General features: G+C 52.0%; 1 protein-coding gene and 1 pseudogene across 1 annotated transcript in view; one reads left to right on the top strand and one right to left on the bottom strand.

Annotated features, from left to right (window-relative positions):
- Positions 1–604: 604 nt before the first annotated feature.
- Positions 605–17,908, top strand: part of CHRNB2 (cholinergic receptor nicotinic beta 2 subunit) — a 19,602-nt gene continuing 2,298 nt past the window's right edge. The window contains exons 1-7 of the mRNA XM_014461141.2: positions 605–1,053; positions 2,104–2,188; positions 11,104–11,794; positions 13,178–13,323; positions 13,504–13,548; positions 13,966–14,075; positions 15,021–15,987. Coding sequence (XP_014316627.1) covers positions 11,731–11,794; positions 13,178–13,323; positions 13,504–13,548; positions 13,966–14,075; positions 15,021–15,987 — 1,332 coding nt within the window. The 5' untranslated portion in view covers positions 605–1,053; positions 2,104–2,188; positions 11,104–11,730. The remainder of the gene's footprint in view (positions 1,054–2,103; positions 2,189–11,103; positions 11,795–13,177; positions 13,324–13,503; positions 13,549–13,965; positions 14,076–15,020; positions 15,988–17,908) is intronic.
- Positions 9,434–10,082, bottom strand: LOC102437207 (annotated as a pseudogene).

Below are 17,908 nucleotides of genomic sequence, written 5' to 3'. Positions count from 1 at the left end.
TAGAGGGAGACGCATCAGCTTCGTCTTCTCCCGTCTGGATAGATGAGGCAGGAAAGATGCAATCAGCAGTGGTGACCAACCACAGCTCAGAGAGTACCAGGGTAGCCATAGTTGGTTTGTAGACGAAGATTAGGGACTTGGCACTTGGCGTAGATGTTGTTGTTTTTTTTTCTGGTCAAGGTCACATGCTTTGCTCGCAGGCTGGATCCCATCCCCAGACTCCGCTCCGGGGGACGCCGCCGGCGCCGCCGCCGCGGTCCGCACTTCTTGATCCCCCCTTCGCCAAGATGGCGCCGCCGGCACCTCCGGGACAGGGCCCCCCCCTCCGCTCGCCGCTCCCCCCACCCCCAGCCGCCGGAAGCCGCGCGCCCCTCCTCCTCCTCTTCGGGAGCCCCGCCTCCACCCCTCACGTGACCTCCCCGCTTGGCCTCGTTCACGTGACCTCTCCTTCTTTCCCGCCCCCTTGTTCTCGACTGCCACCCTCCACATGTGACCGCGGCTCTGGGCTCGCCCGCTTTAAGCGCCTCAGTGCGTGCTGACGCACAGCGTGCGTGCGTGCGTGCCTGCTCTCCCCGCTCACGTGACCCGGCCCGCGTGCTCCCAGGGGCTCCCCGCGCGGGACTCTGTTTCCTGCTCTGGGTCCCTTTCCCTGCGTCTCCACGTCGCGGCCGGCGTGCTGGGCGCTCGGTGGGCAGAGACGGAAGAGGGGGACCTACGGGGGCCGCCGTGCCGCCGCCATCCTGCGCCCCCACGCCGGTCCTCGGCGCAGGGTCCGCAGCCCCGGCCCTCGTGAGGCCACGTGGGCATGCCCGGTCGCCACGCCGAATAAGGGGCGCGTAGCTGGGGAAGGAGATAGGGACCCGGTAGCAAGAGTCTGGGATTCTCGCCCGGCCCAGCCGCTGGTTCGTTCCGTTGTGTGACTTGGGTCGACTGCCTTCCTCCAGTCGCCTCATCTGTACAGTGACCGGTGAGGGCAATGCCCGCTCTGCCTACTCCCGAAGATTCGATGCCAGGGGACCGCCAAGTGTGGGATAGATCGCTGGTCCATTAAGTGTGAGATTGCTGACCCTTCGCGCTGATCATGTCCAGGGGTCTGGACGAGGTCGGGGAGGGACAGCGTGGGCTTCCCAGGGTCACGGGAGGAGAGCTTCAATAGTCCAAACCACTCGCCTGGACGGAGGATGGAAGGAGGCGGGCCCCGAGGACCGCGTTCTCCGTCCCCAGCCCGGAGCCTGAAGGGCTGACATGTCGCAGTGGTCCCTGCAGTTGCCGGGAGTAGGGAGCGGGCGGCAGTGCCCCGGGCCCTCGCTAGGTGGCACTGTCACCCAGGACAAAGCTGGCTGAGGGTCCAGCGACCCGGAGCCGGCGTCCCTCTGCCAAATGTGAACCTGGGGAAGGGCCTGGATTCTGCTGCGCCAGCTCGGCGCTTGAGCCCCTGGCGGATTGCCACCGTCCTCTCTCCCGTACGGACCCAAATGAGCCGGCCTTTGTTGGAAGTTGACTGAGCGCTTTGGTGCTGGGTTACTCATTTAAGTAGTCAGTGGGCTTGGTAAGGGCCTTCTTTGGTTAAGTCGGGCTCTGGGTATTTACAGATGGTTGGGACATGGTCCGCACGACCAGGAATGTGTCTTCTTTGGGGAGCCCGAACAGTTAGCTATACGGAGCATAAAAGGCTGTAGTAAGGATTCCCATTTATTGAGCACTTCCTAAGCCAGGGTATCTTGTACATATTTCTAACCCCCTACCCCACAACAACGTTGCAAAGTAAGCATTTTGTACCCCTGTTTTACAAGTGGGGGGAAGGAATGACTGCCCAAGGATATACAACTAGTAGGCAGCGTTTTTGGGTGTGTCTCCAAGGTTCCTGCCCTTCTATCCCACTCTGCCTTCCTCTGATGCTTAAAATAAAAATAAAAATCCTTATTGATTTTAGAGAGAGAAAAACATTGATGTGAGAGAAAAACATGGATTGGTTTCCTCCCACACACATCCGGACTGAGGGTATGCTCTGAATGGGAATCGAACCTGAAACCTTTTTGGTGTGCGGGATGCTCCAACCAACTAAGCCACCCAGCTGGGGCCTCTGATTTTTTTTTTTTTAAGCCTCTATTCCTGTGTCTCACATCGGGCAAGTGGAGAAGAAAATCTGGTGCTTCTTCCTTCGGCACCAATGGGAGATTTAAGCCAGGTAAGCCCCTGCCTGAATGCATGGCCCCTTATCTGGGTCCCACCTCACCACCATGTATTTTTGCCTGTGAGAGTTTATCTATGAAAAGCACTTAAAACAGCCCCTGGCACATAGTAAGTGCTATGTAGGTGTTAGTCATCACTACTATTGTAATTGCTGTCGTTGTTGGTCTCATCACTGGAGAAAAGGACTGGATATCTGTCCTTCCGACATACACATATACATCTGTGTGTCCCTTCAGCCCTGTGCCATTCCCAGAAAGGGCCCAGAGTGATTTAGCGTCCTAACCTCCACTTTTCCCTATAGAGCAGTGGTTCTCAACCTTCTGGCCCTTTAAATACAGTTCCTCATGTTGTGACCCAACCATAAAATTATTTTCGTTGCTACTTCATAACTGTAATGTTGCTACTGTTATGAATCGTAATGTAAATATCTGATATGCAGGATGGTCTTAGGCGACCCCTGTGAAAGGGTCGTTCGACCGCCAAAGGGGTTGCGACCCACAGGTTGAGAACCTCTGCTATAGAGGAATCCCTTATATTAGATATGTCTGATTCCTCATTCATCTTGTGGACAACAAATTCCTAAACAAGGAATTCTTGGAAATAAGGACCTAACTTCATGTCAACACCTCAGTGAAATTTTCCTAATTTGCCCACATAAAGTTCACAATGTGGTCCTGTGGCCGTACCCCCCATCAAAGCATTTTTCACACTGTGCTGGCGTCTTTAAATACTTGCTGTTCCCACCAACCTGTGAGCTTCTGACGCCCACAAACTGCTGGCTTGTTTCTGTATGCCCTTCCTTTTTTGCCCTGAAGTGGCCTTCTGGAAGTGCAGCTCTCTCTGTGTTTAACCTTTTCCTGGCCTCGGGCAGCCATGTTTTTCCAGGCTCATGCGGACGGTGAAAAGTGAGAACGTGGCTGGTTCTCCCCCAGCCAGAGGCATTGCAGTCATTTCTTGATAGGCTTTTCTTTGATGTATGGTATCCTCATACCATCCAGGTGTCTGCAGGACTCGAAGTCTGTGCATCACACATATTTGTGTTCCTTAGACTTCCTATCACAATGCCTGACTTCCTGTCACAAGCCAGTTAATGAATGAATGAGCCCAAGATGTCTGGAGACCTCCCTCTGCCAAGAGGTGTGTAAAGCTGATGGCATTTCTTAGCACAGGTAGTCAAGCTACAGTGTTTCTCTCTCTCATCTTCTTCAAGAGGTTTTCGTATGTCACTTGGCTCTAGCCCTTACCCCAAAACCCTACAAATGCAGCCATTTGGAAGATCCTGAATTCCATATTTTAGCAATGACTTTCATGAGAACAAAACAAGGTGGCTCATTGGTTAGAGCGTTGGCTCACAGACTGAAGGGTCACAGGTTCAGTTCTGCTCAAGGGCATGTACCTCCGTTGCAGGCTTGATTCCTGGTCCCGGTCAGGGCATGTGCAGGAGGCAACCAATCGATGTCTCTCTCCCTCTCCCTCTCTCTCTCTCTCTCTCTCTCTCTGTCTCCCCTCCTCCCACCATTCTCTCTAAAAATCAATGGGGAAAAAATACCCTTGGGTGAGGAGGATTAACAACAACAAAGAATAAGCCAAGGCGATGAGATGGTCCCATAATGTTGCACAGACTCCCAGTCCCCCAGTGAGGAAACTCAAACATCATGGTCACCGGGATGAGGCCTGTCGCTTCCTCTCTGCTGGTCTGTTCAGTACCTCAGCTCTCCGGCTGAGAGAGCCCTCTGGGGGAAGCCTAGTAGGTAGTCATATCTGGCGTTCTGCTAAAATGTGAAGGGAAGGGGCATGACAAATGGGATGGAGGTGGTGCATATATTCATTTAATGAATATATTAAAGAATCACTGCCCTCGTGGAGCTTACATTCTGCTGGGGAAATAGACGTGATAAAGGTGGAGTCTGTAAAGCCAGCCGACTCCCTAGATGTAAGAGATGATGAGCAAGTATTTACTGAGCACCTACTACATGTGAGGCACTGGGATGCAGCATTACATGAGACAGAACCAGTCCTCACCTTTTCTGTGCGTTCAGGCTGGTAGAAAACCAGATACTTTATGAATTGTTACACATCCAGTCACTTAACTGCAATGGCCTATGAGGGGAGGAAGGGCTGGACGCTGACGCAGGCGGAAGGGACAGCGCACGCAATAGTTCTGAGGTAGGACCATGGCAAGTTGGAGGACCATGGCAAGACACAGGAAAGAAGGCCTGTGTCTGAAGCAAGGGAGAGAGATACAGGTAAGGCAGGCAAGGCTTCCATCTGGGCAGGCACCCACAACCATGTTTGGGAACTGGGGCTTGATTTTAAGATCAAGGAAGATGAAAAGATCACTAGAATTCTGAGAAGCCGTGCAACCTGGGCAGCTAATAGCAGGAGCATTAACAGAATCTCACGAGACGTCTCAGGAGAGCTGAGTTCCGTGGGAAGAGCGGAGAGTTGGGTTATAAATATACTGAGTGTGTGAGGGAGGGGAGATGTGGGACATTCTCCTGGAGACGCCCGGCGGGGTGTGTTCTGAGCTCAGGAAAAAGGCAGAGCCACAGGTGTTCATTAGAGAATCGGCTACATCTGTCCTTTGAATTAGCCCATGAAGGAGGCAGCACAGCTGAGTGGAAGGAGCATGGACGGGGGAGTCGGACAGAACGGAGCTTGGGTTTGAATGCATCGGCTTTGCTGGCTGTGTGAGCTTGGGCGAGTGATTTAATTTCTGTGAAACTCAGTGTCCTCATCTGTAGAATGGGCACGATGCTCGTTCTGCCTTGCAGGGTGGATCCTTGTTCCAGTTTAGATGAAATGAGATATGTAAAATGATGAACACTGGTGGGCCCATGGTACATTGCTCAGCACATGTTAAATACGACTATTCCTACGATTACTGTTATTGCTACAAAGTCAAAAGGTACTCGCCATTCAGTAACCATGGATGGGGCTTGCCATGTGTCGGACACAGGTCTAGGTATGAACATATAGCAACAGGCAGGCAAGATTCCTGCTCTCTAGCCCTTGTTTTCTAGTGCAGAGTCAGAGACCAGACCAATGAATGACTAGAAGAGTGACTGGTAAGTATTTGCTAGGAATTAGAGTAGGGTCACGTGGCAGAGGAGGACTGGGGTCACTTTCAGTCCACTAGTCAGGGGAGGGCTCCCTAGGGGGGCAGTGTTTGAGCTGAAATTTGAAGAAGAGAAGGTAGTCTGGCAGGAGAGAAGAGCCTTCCAGCAAGGAGAGCAACAATTTCAGAGACCCTGAGTGAGCACACAGATGCTGGTCTAGAACTAGGAAGCTCATGACATGCTGGCTGAGCTTATGGGCTCTGAACCCCAGCTCTGGCAGCTGTTAATGGTGTGACTTAGCCTGGATGTACTTCAGTTTCCACATCTGTAACGCGTAGATCATAATAGTACCTACCTCATAAGGCCGGTGGGAGGATTAAGTGAGATACACGAAAAGTGCTTAGAACAGTGCACAAAGCAAGAACTTGGTTTTTCACCCAGCTGGTGGTGGTCAGTGGTTGAGCATTGACCTATGAACCGGGAGGTCACGGTTTGATGCCCGGTCAAGGTACATGACTGGGTTGAGGGCATGATCCCCGTGTGGGGTGTGCAGGAGGCAGCCAATCAATGATTCTCTCTCACCATTGATGTTTCTGTCCCTCTCCCTTCCTCTCTGAAATCAATTAAAATGTATTTTAAAAAGAACTTGGTTTTTCAAAAATGAGGGGATTATTATACCTTGAGTCTAGTGGAAAAAAGAGAGGGGGTGGTAGGGTAGGCGATGAGGCCAGTGAAAAAAGCAAGGGCTGGATTATAGAGGCCACAGTCAGTGTCTGGGTTTTATTCAAAGTACAGTGGGAAGCCCTTGAACGATCTTAAGCTGTGAGTGACATGATCTGACTGGAAATTTTAAAAGATCATTCTGGCTGCTGTATGTAAAGTGGATCATAGGGATTTTTTTCTTCTAAAGGTCATGTGTTATCAGAATAAGCAGACGCTCTTATTTGGGGCAGAGTGAGCATCCTTCCCTTTGACTTGCTCCCAGAAGCATAGCACTCTGACACCGACGCACAAATATGGCCTGAGCCCTGGTGCTTGGTCAGGAACTATAGTGGGCACTGGGGATGCAGAGACAAAGAAAATACAGTCCCGTGGGTAGTGCTTGGCTTCATTCCTGGCACACAGGAGGGGCTCCTTACATGACAGCTGCTCCTCGTCATTTTTGTGTATTTCTTACTCCCGCCCTCAGGAGCACATGGCAGTGGGTGAACGGGGCCAGAGATAATCAACTAGTACAATGTGGCGAACAGTCATAGGGATGAAAGGTGAGGGCCTTGAAGGCTGATATTATTCAGGATTAACTCCAAGAAAGAATGTGACAGAAGTTACTTAGACGGAAATGAAGGGATTTTCTGAGAGAACTGACCCTTAAAGTAGGAGGAGGTTGGGAAGAAAGGCCCCAAGACGAAGGAGGAAGGACTTAGGAGAAAAGAAGAGAAAGACAAGGAGGGGCTCAGCTCAGCATAGGCAAGACTGTAGAGATGTTGGCCATCGGTGATTTAGGCTGAGGCCCTCTGGAGGTGGAATAAGGTAAGTATTTAGCAATAAATAATAAATAATCAAAAAAACTTTAAAACCTTTGGCCCAGCAATTTCACTTGGAAATTATTAAAGACATATGCAAAAATGTACCTACAGTAGAATACTTTGTAACAATTTAAAAAGTCACCAAAGAAACAAAAGGCGTCAAAGAATGCTTATTGGCATAAAGAAATGTTTGAGAAATAGTAAATGAAAAACGAAGATTACAAAACTGTATCATAGCATATTCCTTTTAAAAATAAATTCAGATGTACACAATTTAGTTATGTACCAAGCAGGAACGCATATATTTGTACACCAAGAATATGAACAAGAATGTTCATAGAAATATGTTTAATAGTCCAAAATAGGAAACAACTGCCCTGGCCAGGTAGCTCAGTGGGTTAGGGCATTGTCCTGCTAAGCCAAGATGTGGGTTCGATCCCGGTCAGGTTCTGACAAGAATCAACCAGTGAATGCATAAATAAGTAGAACAACAAATCACTGTTTCTCTTTCTCTCTCTCCCTTATTCTCTCTCAAAATCAAAAAATAACAAAACAAAATAGTAAACAACCCAAATAAGTGATGGTATATTCATACAATGGCATATTCTATAGCAATGAGATGAATAAACTACAACTACATTCAACAATGTCAATGATTCTCATTAGCATAATGTTCAAAACACAAAAGATCATGATCCCATTTATATGAAATTCAGCAGGCAAAGTTGATTTGTGGTCTTAGAAGTCAATAGCGGTCACTTGTATTTTTAGGCATGTTTTCTTTTTTTAAAAAAATATATTTCATTGACTTTTTTACAGAGAGGAAGTGAGAGGGATAGAGAGTTAGAAACATCGATGAGAGAAACACCGATCAGCTGCCTCCTGCACGCCCCCCACTGGGGACGTGCCCGCAACCAAGGTACATGCCCCTGACCAGAATCGAACCTGGGACCCCCCAGTCCGCAGGCGGATGCTCTATCCACTGAGCCAAACCGTTTAGGGCTAGGCATGTTTTCTTAATTGTGGGAAAATACACATAACATAAAATTTACCATTTTAACCATTTTAAAGTGTACAATTCAGTGGCATTCATTAGAGTCACAATGTTGTGTAACCATGACCTCTATCAGTTCCAGAACTTTAACAGTACCCACTGAGCAGTCACTCCCCATTCCTCCCTGCCCCCATGATGTTACTTTTGAAGAGGAGAGAATAATTACGGGTGTGTGTGTGGGGGGGGGGGGGGAAGGACATAATGAGGGACTTCTGGATATTAATAGTGTTCTAGTTTTTAAAAGTCTGGGTGGGGATTATATAGCTGTGTTCGTGTGAAAATTTACCTAGCTGTACATTGATAATTTATATACTTTTTGGATGTATGTTATATCTAAGTATACATAAATGTGCAGATCAGTTGATTTATAATGCCTTTAAAAGAAAATGTTCCTTACCATCAGAGGCAGAGGGAGTGTCACACCAAAGGTGGCCTGGTCCCTGGTTTGCCTCGGGGCTGATACTTCTATATCTGCCCATCACCCTGCATGGTTTCGGACCTGCCCCCTCTCTCTGGCTGCCTTGCTTCCTGGTGGGGATGGAAGGAGTGTGGGGGGGAGAATGAGGGAGAGAGGATGTTCCAGTTCTCCTTGGCCACTGGGTGGTTGTGCTGAGAGGATTCACTCCCTGCCAGGCTGGAATTAATCTTCACGTAAAAGCTGGGGAATGTGAAACGATAAGGTCAAGGCCAAGGTGAGCAGACGGCCTGGACTGGCCTAAAGGAGCTTCAGGTAGCAACCAAGGGCTTCAAGAAAGCAAATGTCCCTCTTGTCTATCAAACCAGAGACAAGCAAGCACTCCAGAAAGAGATGTTCTTTTTTAAAATAGGTTTCTATTTCAGAGAGAGGAAGGGAGAGCGAGATAGAAACATCAATGATGAGAGAGAATCATTGATCATCTGCCTCCTGAACTCCCCCTACTGGGATTGAACCCACAACCCAGGCATGTGCCCTGATTGGGAATCGAACTGTGTCCTCTTGATTCATGGGTCGATGCTCAACCACTGAGCCACACCAGCTGGGCCAGAAAGAGATTCTCATAAAGGAAGCCCTTTTCAATCACCCACACCCACCAAAAGAGGAAAGTACTAAGTTCTATCTACATGCAAGCTCCCAGTCCCTCTCTTTCAGGAATTCAAAATTAAGCCACCCTGGTCTTACTGGCTTTCTCATCTTTCAAATCTCAGTTTTTATCTTCATCCCCTCTAGGCACTCAGACATTACTAGCCTCTCCCTCTTCTGTGCTTCCATAGCACCTTGTTTACAGCTCTACGGAGCAGCCACCATATTGTGTCATAAGTCTTTGTTACCAAACTGTGGCAACAAAGCTGGGACTAGGTCTTTTTGATCACTGCATCTCAACACCTATGCAGTAGATACCGAACAAACATGGGTCTGATTGTTGAAGGTGGACCTTCTTTGACCCTTTCCCCACATGCTGTGACGGCATACATTCCTTTCCTTCTCTGTAGGCTTTTGTTCTTCAATCCTTTCCTTGATTCCAAGATTTTCTAAATTCTTCAGATGGTATTACATGTTCCTGCCTGCATTTGCCTTGGAGCCTGTGGAGCAGGTTTATGGCTCACTTCCATGGGCAGTACGGAGCCTGCAGCCATCCCACTTCTCTCCAGTCCTTTTTCGGGTACTTGTCCTGCTCTTCCTTCACAATTCCAGGACCTGAGCTTTTATTTATTTTCCCAGTTTCCAAAGGCTTTATTAGTAAATATGCGTTAGAAAAAGGATAGATCCTATTGCTCCCAAGTCAATGGACGGAAGAGCCAAAGGGGACTGATGCTTTGTCCACCTCTTATTCATAGATCCAGCCAAAGGCACAGACATGTAGTCACCAATTCTTTGGACTTAAACCACAGGCTGATTTCTCTCTCGGCACTTTTTACTGAATCACTGCAGTGAATGATGTTCCTGCCAACTTGAATGCAAAAGTCTCCGTGAATGGTGCCTGGCTTAGAATCTGCTGGATTGGTCTCCCCAAGCATCACTCTCCCTGTCTTCACCACATTCAGCCCCTCCCAGACCACGGTCACCACAGGCCCAGAGCTCATGTACGTCACCAGCCCAGGGTAGAATGGGTGGTCTTTCAGGTCAATGTGGTGCTGTTTCAGGAGTTCCTCAGAGCCCCGGTGGACATGCATGGTGACGAGGCGGAACCCCTTCTTCTCGCACTTGATGCTGCTGCCCATCAGGCCGCACTGCACGCCGTCAGGCTTGATGGCGAGGAAGGTGAGCTCCATGCTGGCTCTGTTCCAAGAAGCGGGCTGGCCTGGCAGCTATGCTGCTCTGAACAGCCAGAGCCCAGGAACGGAGCTTTTAGAGGGGAATGTTCCTCTCCACAGTAAAGGGTGTCAGTCCTGTACTAGCCCTATTTGTTGAGCCCTCACCATATGCCAGGCACTGAGCTGGCTCATGGTCTAGCAGGAGAGAGTCACAGCCTTAGACTGGTTCATTTAGTCATTGGACATCCTCTGGAAACATATAGGAAGTCATCTGATTTAGTCCTTGGTCAGGCATAGCTTCCTTAAGGAACTGACATTTCTGCCAGATGTTCAAAGGTAAGTACATGGAGGTTGAGGGGAATGGGTAACAAAAGAACCAAGTGAACTACATGTTTAAAGGGCCGTGAAGTATAGAGGACGGAAGGGAGAGAATGTGCAAGGATCTTGAAGACATTGCCAATATTTGAAGTGTGGAGCCGGGGGTAGGGGTGCCGATGAGGTTGAAGAAGTAGGCAGAGATGGAATAAGACAGAGCCTTGATACATGATAAGCCTGCTTTAGTTGGGAACCTTTTGGTTGAAAGTGACAAAAATCCACCTAAGAAAAAAGGGAAGCTTTTATTGGCTCAGAAGCTAAGAGTTCAGGGCTTTCAAGATCAAAGATGGCATTGAATTTTGACACCTCTCTCTGTCTCATCTGTGCTTTCCTTTGTGATCGCTTCATTCTGGGACTGGCCTCTGTGAAATGGTCTTCTGATCCTCCTCCTCACACAGAAGCCGGAGACTGGAGTGGAAGGGGGTGGGGGGTGAAAGGCTAACCGATGGAAGCCACTAATCTTCCTTCCACTCTCCAAGACCTTTGTTACCTTCTCTTCAGGCCACGGCCAGAGGTCCTCACCTTAGACTTCTTGGCCTTTTAGGGAATTTATGGAGGGACCCTGTTCCCAGACTCCAAAGCTTTCGTTTTCTTTTCTTTTTTATTTTTTGCTTTCGTTTTCTTAAGGTTAGCAAGCCCACAGTCCCCTATCTCTTTTCCGTAGGGCATTTTCTCTGCTGCATCCTCAGCCTCGCCGCCGGGAGGCAGGAATCTCTGGGTTTGATAAGAGAAAAAAGGAGAGCGGGGACCCAGAACCTCCTCCCGACTTCCGCCCCCTCATTCTGGCCTCCAGATCCTCTGCACTAAGCGGGTCCTGACCTATTTGCCAGACTCGCTGTTCCTCCCTCCTCTCCTCAAACCACCTCCGCGTCCTGCCCCAGCTTCTGGGTTTCACAACTCCTGCACCGTCGGCGAGCCGCCCTTTTGCTTGACACACCCCCTAACTAACCAGGACCAGCAAAAGAAGATCCCATCCCGAGACCCCCTTTTTTTTACTGGGTTCCTGGCGCTTCCGCCTCCGGGGCGAAGACTCCTCCCCCTCCCCGTCCCAATTGTATTCCCTGGAAGAGCAGCCGGAAAAGCCGCCGCCGCCAGAAGCGGGTCCCTCCTCGCAGCCCCGTGCACGCCCCACAATTGCCGCGGCATCCTGGGCCCCGCTCCCAGCCGGGCGGGCGGCGCGGGCTCCGGCGAGACTTCAGCACCACGGACAGCACCCGGCCCGGCCCTCAGGCCCGCCCGCCCTCGGCGCGCTCCCGCGGGTCTAGGTGCGGCGGCGAGCGATGCCCACAGCATGGCCTGGTGCTCCGAGCCCATGGCGCTGCTCCTCGGTTTCGGCCTCCTCTGGCTGTGCTCAGGTAACCACAGGCCACTGTCTCACCCCGGTCAGGCTCAGAGGTGGAAGGAAGGGGTTCCTAGAGATGGGGGGGTCTGCTGGGAGTTAGGGGAGACCTTTGGGCCTGCAGGGAGGCCCTGGGGCACTGCCCTGGGAGGAGGACATACCCTAAGGACATACCCTAAGGAGTAAGGAAGAGGTAGAAACCTGGGCAGTGGTGCTGGGAAGGGAGTGGACACACAAAGGAAGGAGGGAGGGAATCTCCCCTGGCGTTCTAGGCCAGCAGGAGGGCAGGCTCTGCAGCTGAGACGCTGTGTGAAGCATTCTATCAAGAAATCTACCTGGTTCAGCACCCTCCTTTGTCTCTCCATCATTCCCTGCCCACCACATTGGGGTCCTGATTCTGGTCGCTCCACAGGGGCAAGGCAGGAGGGGGGAGAAGTGACTTCAACTCTCTCCTAGGGCAGGACAGAAGGCTTGGAGGGCATAGGCTCTGCCAGGCTGGGGCCAGGGAGGAGCACTCAGAGGGGGTGGGGGGTGTTTGTGCAGAGTTACAGACGGTGATAGAGTGTATGAAGGGCAGGTACAAAGGAAATGTACGACCTAAGGAGACTTCCACACGTGGAGGCACGTAACGTGACTTGCACGCATAGATGAGCACTGACTGAGGGGAGAGGGTGTGTGGTGGGACATGAGTAACGGTTCCTTTTGACCACCCTCCAAAACCACCCTGGAATGGTAGGTATCTTCTAGGACAGCGGTTCTCAACCTGTGGGTCGCGACCCCTTTGGGGGTCGAACGACCCTTTCACAGGGGTCGCCTAAGACCATCGGAAAACACATATATAATTACATATTGTTTTTGTGATTAATCACTATGCTTTAATTATGTTCAATTTGTAACAATGAAAATACATCCTGCATATCAGATATTTACATGACGATTCATAACTAGCAAAATTACAGTTATGAAGTAGCAACGAAAATAATTTTATGGTTGGGGGTCACCACAACATGAGGAACTGTATTAAAGGGTCGCGGCATGAGGAAGGTTGAGAACCACTGTTCTAGGAGAAGCCATGGAAACATGGGTTTCTCTTGAAACCACCCTCTGAGACCTCGCAGGAGAGCAGGTCTCCACTGATCCTTGCAGAATGGTTTCTGAGTCTGGAGGACTCTGTGTTGGGCTGTCTGGGTAACTTGGTCAGTGATCCCAGGGAGGAATTTCTCTCTGAGGGGCCTCTATGGGGAAACCTAAGCATTTGGATACCTTAGGGATGGAGCACTGGGGAAGCTACGGCCTCCTGTCTGGGCCTGGGCTGCCCCATTTGACTGGGGCGAGTGGAATCCTGGGTGGGCCTTTCTTGCCTCTTTACTTACTTCCTGCCCCTCAACCTATTGCCCAGGAGTCTGGGGTACGGACACAGAGGAGCGGCTGGTGGAGCATCTCCTGGATCCTTCCCGCTACAACAAGCTTATCCGCCCAGCTACCAATGGCTCTGAGCTGGTGACCGTACAGCTCATGGTATCACTGGCCCAGCTCATCAGTGTGGTGAGTGGGGGTCCCAAACCCTCTGCTCAGCTGCTGAAGTCAACACGCCAGAATGTGTTCGTGTTTGTGCTTGCTCCTCTGGAGTTCCCAAGGCCTGGGGGGTGTGGGAGGAGCCATGGGTGGGTGTGGTGGGCCCAACGGCTGGAGGGCCTTCTCAAGGGCTTCTCTTCTTTCCTGTAGCATGAGCGGGAGCAGATCATGACCACCAATGTCTGGCTGACCCAGGTTAGTGCTCTTCCCACCCCTGGTCTTCTCTTTCCTCCTTTTCCCTTTCTTTTCGTGTGTCTTTTCCCTCCTTTAATCTCCCGAAAAGAGGCCGAAAGGTATAGACTTTGGAGTCTTAATTAACTGGATTTGCATCTTGGTTCTTCCACTCATCAGCTCTGTGACTTGAACATGTTAAACTCTGCAAGATTGGTTTTCTCAGTTGTAAAATGTGGATTCTAATATCATGGGTTAGCTGTTAAAATTAAATGAGAAAGTATTTTATGATTCACATTTGCTGGGCAGAGAAGTCACTGTGGGAAGGTGATGGCTTGAAAAGCTTCCTCAAGCCAGACGGGCCCCCTCTTGTCCCTGTTCTTCACCTTGAGCCCTTCCCAGGGCAGAGGTTGATGTTGCCTCCCTCTCTCCCTTTCTCAGGAATGGGAGGATTATCGCCTTACTTGGAAGCCTGAGGAGTTCGACAACATGAAGAAAGTTCGGCTCCCTTCCAAACACATTTGGCTCCCAGATGTGGTCCTATACAACAAGTAGGTGACCCTGGAGTAACGGGGAGGCTGGGGGAGACCATGGCAGTGCTCAGGGAAGGAAGGGGTCTTGGGGAAAGTAAATCAGTTCCTGCTGGGTAGAGAAGATATTTTTCTTTGGCAAAGATTCAGTGACTACCTAGATAGACAGACCCAGACCAGAGATGTATAATATGGACGGCCAAGGTGATTAGCCCATGGTCAGCCCCCTCTCAGTCAGTTAGGAGTCCCAGTGTTTGGAGCTGCAGTGGGATAGAAATAAGGATGTGCCCAAACTGATTCACAGTTCAATTCCCCGTCAGGTCACATGCCTGGGTTGTGGGCTCCATCCCCATTGGGGGGTATGCAGGAGGCAGCCAATCAATGTTTATCTCTCATCATTGATGTTTCTGTCTCTCTCTCCCTCTTCCTTCCTCTCTGAAATCAATAAAATATATATATTTTAAAAAAGGAATAGACTTTTCCTGGAGGTTTAGGCAAGATCAGAGAACATGGAGGTCTCAGTTTCTCCTCCAGGTTCCATACCCTCTCCTGAAATAATAAATAATCCCTCTTACCCCCAAGATCCAAAACCACCGGTGGGACCATCTCTTGCTCCCACCTGCCTCTGTCCCCCTCCATTGCTCGGGGAGCCTCATTCTGGCCTCCCTGGCTCCCCCAACCCCTCCATCCGCATGTGAAACAAACAACTTACACAATGCATGACAAGCAGCAGGCGTGTCCCTCACCCCCTTCCTCCAGTTCTCCATCTCTGAGGGGCCTCACAGATCTCCTCAGAGAACACCCCTTCTCCCCACAGTCCCACCCAGACACCATTCTTGCTCCATTCCTGCTCTACCACCTGATACTCCGGCCGTGGGTTTCCTCTCCTCCCAGCGAGGGCTGGGGTGATGGGTGGGGGTGGAGGAGCGCCGAGGCCAGCGCTGACTTCCTCTCACCCCTGGGCAGTGCGGACGGCATGTATGAGGTGTCCTTCTACTCCAATGCCGTGGTCTCCTACGACGGCAGCATCTTCTGGCTGCCGCCCGCCATCTACAAGAGCGCCTGCAAGATCGAGGTGAAGCACTTCCCGTTCGACCAGCAGAACTGCACCATGAAGTTCCGCTCCTGGACCTACGACCGCACGGAGATCGACCTGGTGCTCAAGAGCGACGTGGCCAGCCTGGACGACTTCACCCCCAGCGGCGAGTGGGACATCGTGGCGCTGCCAGGCCGGCGCAACGAGCACCCCGACGACTCGACTTACGTGGACATCACCTACGACTTCATCATCCGCCGCAAGCCGCTCTTCTACACCATCAACCTCATCATCCCCTGCGTGCTCATCACCTCGCTGGCCATCCTGGTCTTCTACCTGCCGTCCGACTGCGGCGAGAAGATGACGCTGTGCATCTCCGTGCTGCTGGCGCTCACCGTCTTCCTGCTGCTCATCTCCAAGATCGTGCCGCCCACCTCCCTGGACGTGCCCCTGGTCGGCAAGTACCTCATGTTCACCATGGTGCTCGTCACCTTCTCCATCGTCACCAGCGTGTGCGTGCTCAACGTGCACCACCGCTCGCCCACCACGCACACCATGGCGCCCTGGGTCAAGGCCCTGTTCCTGGAGAAGCTGCCCCCGCTGCTGTTCATGCAGCAGCCGCGCCACCACTGCGCCCGCCAGCGCCTGCGCCAGCGGCGGCGCCAGCGGGAGCGAGAGGGCGCCGGAGCCCGCTTTTTCCGCGAAGCCCCGGGGGCCGACTCCTGCACGTGCTTCGTCAACCACGCGTCCGTCCAGGGCGTGGCGGGGGCCTTCGGGGCGGAGCCCGCGCCGGTCCCTGGGCGCGCGCGGGGCCCCTGCGGCTGTGGCCTCCGGGAGGCGGTGGACGGCGTGCGCTTCATCGCGGACCACATGCGCAGCGAGGACGAGGATCAGAGCGTGAGTGCGCGGGACTCGGGTGGGTGCGGCGGCATCTGGAAAGCAGTCGCGGGGTGGATAGACCCGCAAAGCTGGTCGGGCGGGATGCGGGGAACGTGAGGCGGCTGGGGGCTGGGGGCTGGGGCGCTGGCCAGGGTTTTGGATTGGCTTCCGGGAGGAGGCGCCGCCCGAGCTGGAGTCCTGCGGGATGACCTTGCTCTTCCTGGGGACCAGCGCCCGGTGGGGAAATGCCCCCTGCGGGCATCGCTAGTGGCGGAGGGCGGCCGGGAAGGGGAGGAGGCCCTTCTGGGTTTGCAGCTGGCCTGTCCCCGCCGCTTGCATTCCCGAGCCCAAGTTGCTAATCTTCAGCTCTTAGCACAGACTGAGTTCTTCCTGTGCCCCACGGGAGCAGGGAAGGCAAGATTAAAGGCAGTGGGAGGGTGTGGGGAGGGGGGAGGAGTGGGTGTTAAGAGGATCCAAGAGCCTGCTGGTGCAGGAGACAGTCCCAAATCAATTTACCGTTTCTGCTCTTCTGGGTCCAGGGGAATGGCCTCGTGAAATATGGATGGAGGTAGGAGAGGTGGGGCCGGAGCTTCTGAGACTCGCCCCCGGCTTTCTGCACAGCTGGCAGCTCCTCAGAAAGGGGACTCCCATGGTTTCTGAATCTGAGAGCGAGCGTGAAGAGTTGACATGCCCCTACTTTGAGTGCCCCCGCGCGCGCGCAGCCTTTGGGTACCTGGCTAGTTCCAGGCAGCTGCTCAGCTGTTGCCATGGTGACCAGTGAGGTTTCTGCTGGGTCGCTGCCATTCCAGTTTGAGGGTGAGGAAGGGGGAGCTCCTGCACCACTGTTTGGGGGGCGGGGTGGAGGACGTCAGAGCCTGGCGTTTGAGCAGGTCCTGGTGGCAGAAGAGGTGTTGCCCAGGCTGGAGGTGATGGGTGGAAGCCTGGGAGCCAGCAGAGGCCGAGTAGGGGCTGCATGGGTGGGGGTGGAGGTGCGGGAATCCAGCCAGCTTCTCACAGCCCCGCCCCTGCTGCCGTCCACACCTGTCATGTGCGTTTACCCGGCAGGGTGCCAGGGATGCAGTGACCTACTTGGCTGCCCCACCGGCATCTCAAACTCGACCTGTCCCAAACGGAGTGCTTGCTCTGCATCCCACCGGCTCCTCTCCTCATCTGCTATTTTAGTAAATGGCATCACCTTCCACCTGATGGGTCAGACTAAAAACCTGGAGTGACTCTCGACTTCTGGAGTCATTCTTTTTAAAAATACATTTTTATTGATTCTTTATTAGAGAGAGAGGAAGGGAGAGAGAGAAACACCCATGTGAGAACATGGATCAGCTGCCTCACGCCTGCTGCCTATGGAGGATCGAGCTCGCAAGCTGGGCATGTAGCCTGACTCGGACCCAACTGATAAACCTTACAGCGCACAGGATGACGCCCAACCAACCGAGCCACACCGGTGTTTTTCCTTGTTAATCCTCACCTGAGGCTATTTATTTTTTTAAAAAAAGTACTTTTGTTGATTTCAGAGAGGAAGGGAGAGAGAGAGAGAGAGAGAGAGAGAGAGAGAGAGAGACATCAATGATGAGAGAGAATCATTGATCGGCTGCCTCCTGCACACACCTCACTGGGATCTGAGCCCACAACCTGGGCACGTACCCTGATTGGGAAATGAACCACCAATGACCTCCTGGTTCATAGGGTCAATGCTCAATCTCTGAGCCACACCGGCCATGCTCACCTGAGGATATGTGTTCCCTTTGCTTTTCAGAGAGAGAGTGGGAGAGAGAGAGAGAGAGAGAAACATAGATATGAGAGAGACACATTAATTGGTTGTCTCCCTGCATGCACCCCCCATAGGGCAGGGGAATGAACCCACAACCCAGGTGCATGCACTTTGAACAGAAATTGAACCTGAAGAACATTTTGGTGCGACTGG

The sequence above is a fragment of the Myotis lucifugus genome, unplaced genomic scaffold (genome assembly GCF_000147115.1).
Source record: "Myotis lucifugus unplaced genomic scaffold, Myoluc2.0 scaffold_151, whole genome shotgun sequence".
NCBI lineage: Eukaryota > Metazoa > Chordata > Mammalia > Chiroptera > Vespertilionidae > Myotis > Myotis lucifugus.
The sequence above is the reverse complement of the archived record's forward strand: the minus strand, read 5'-3'. Positions and strand labels throughout refer to the sequence as shown.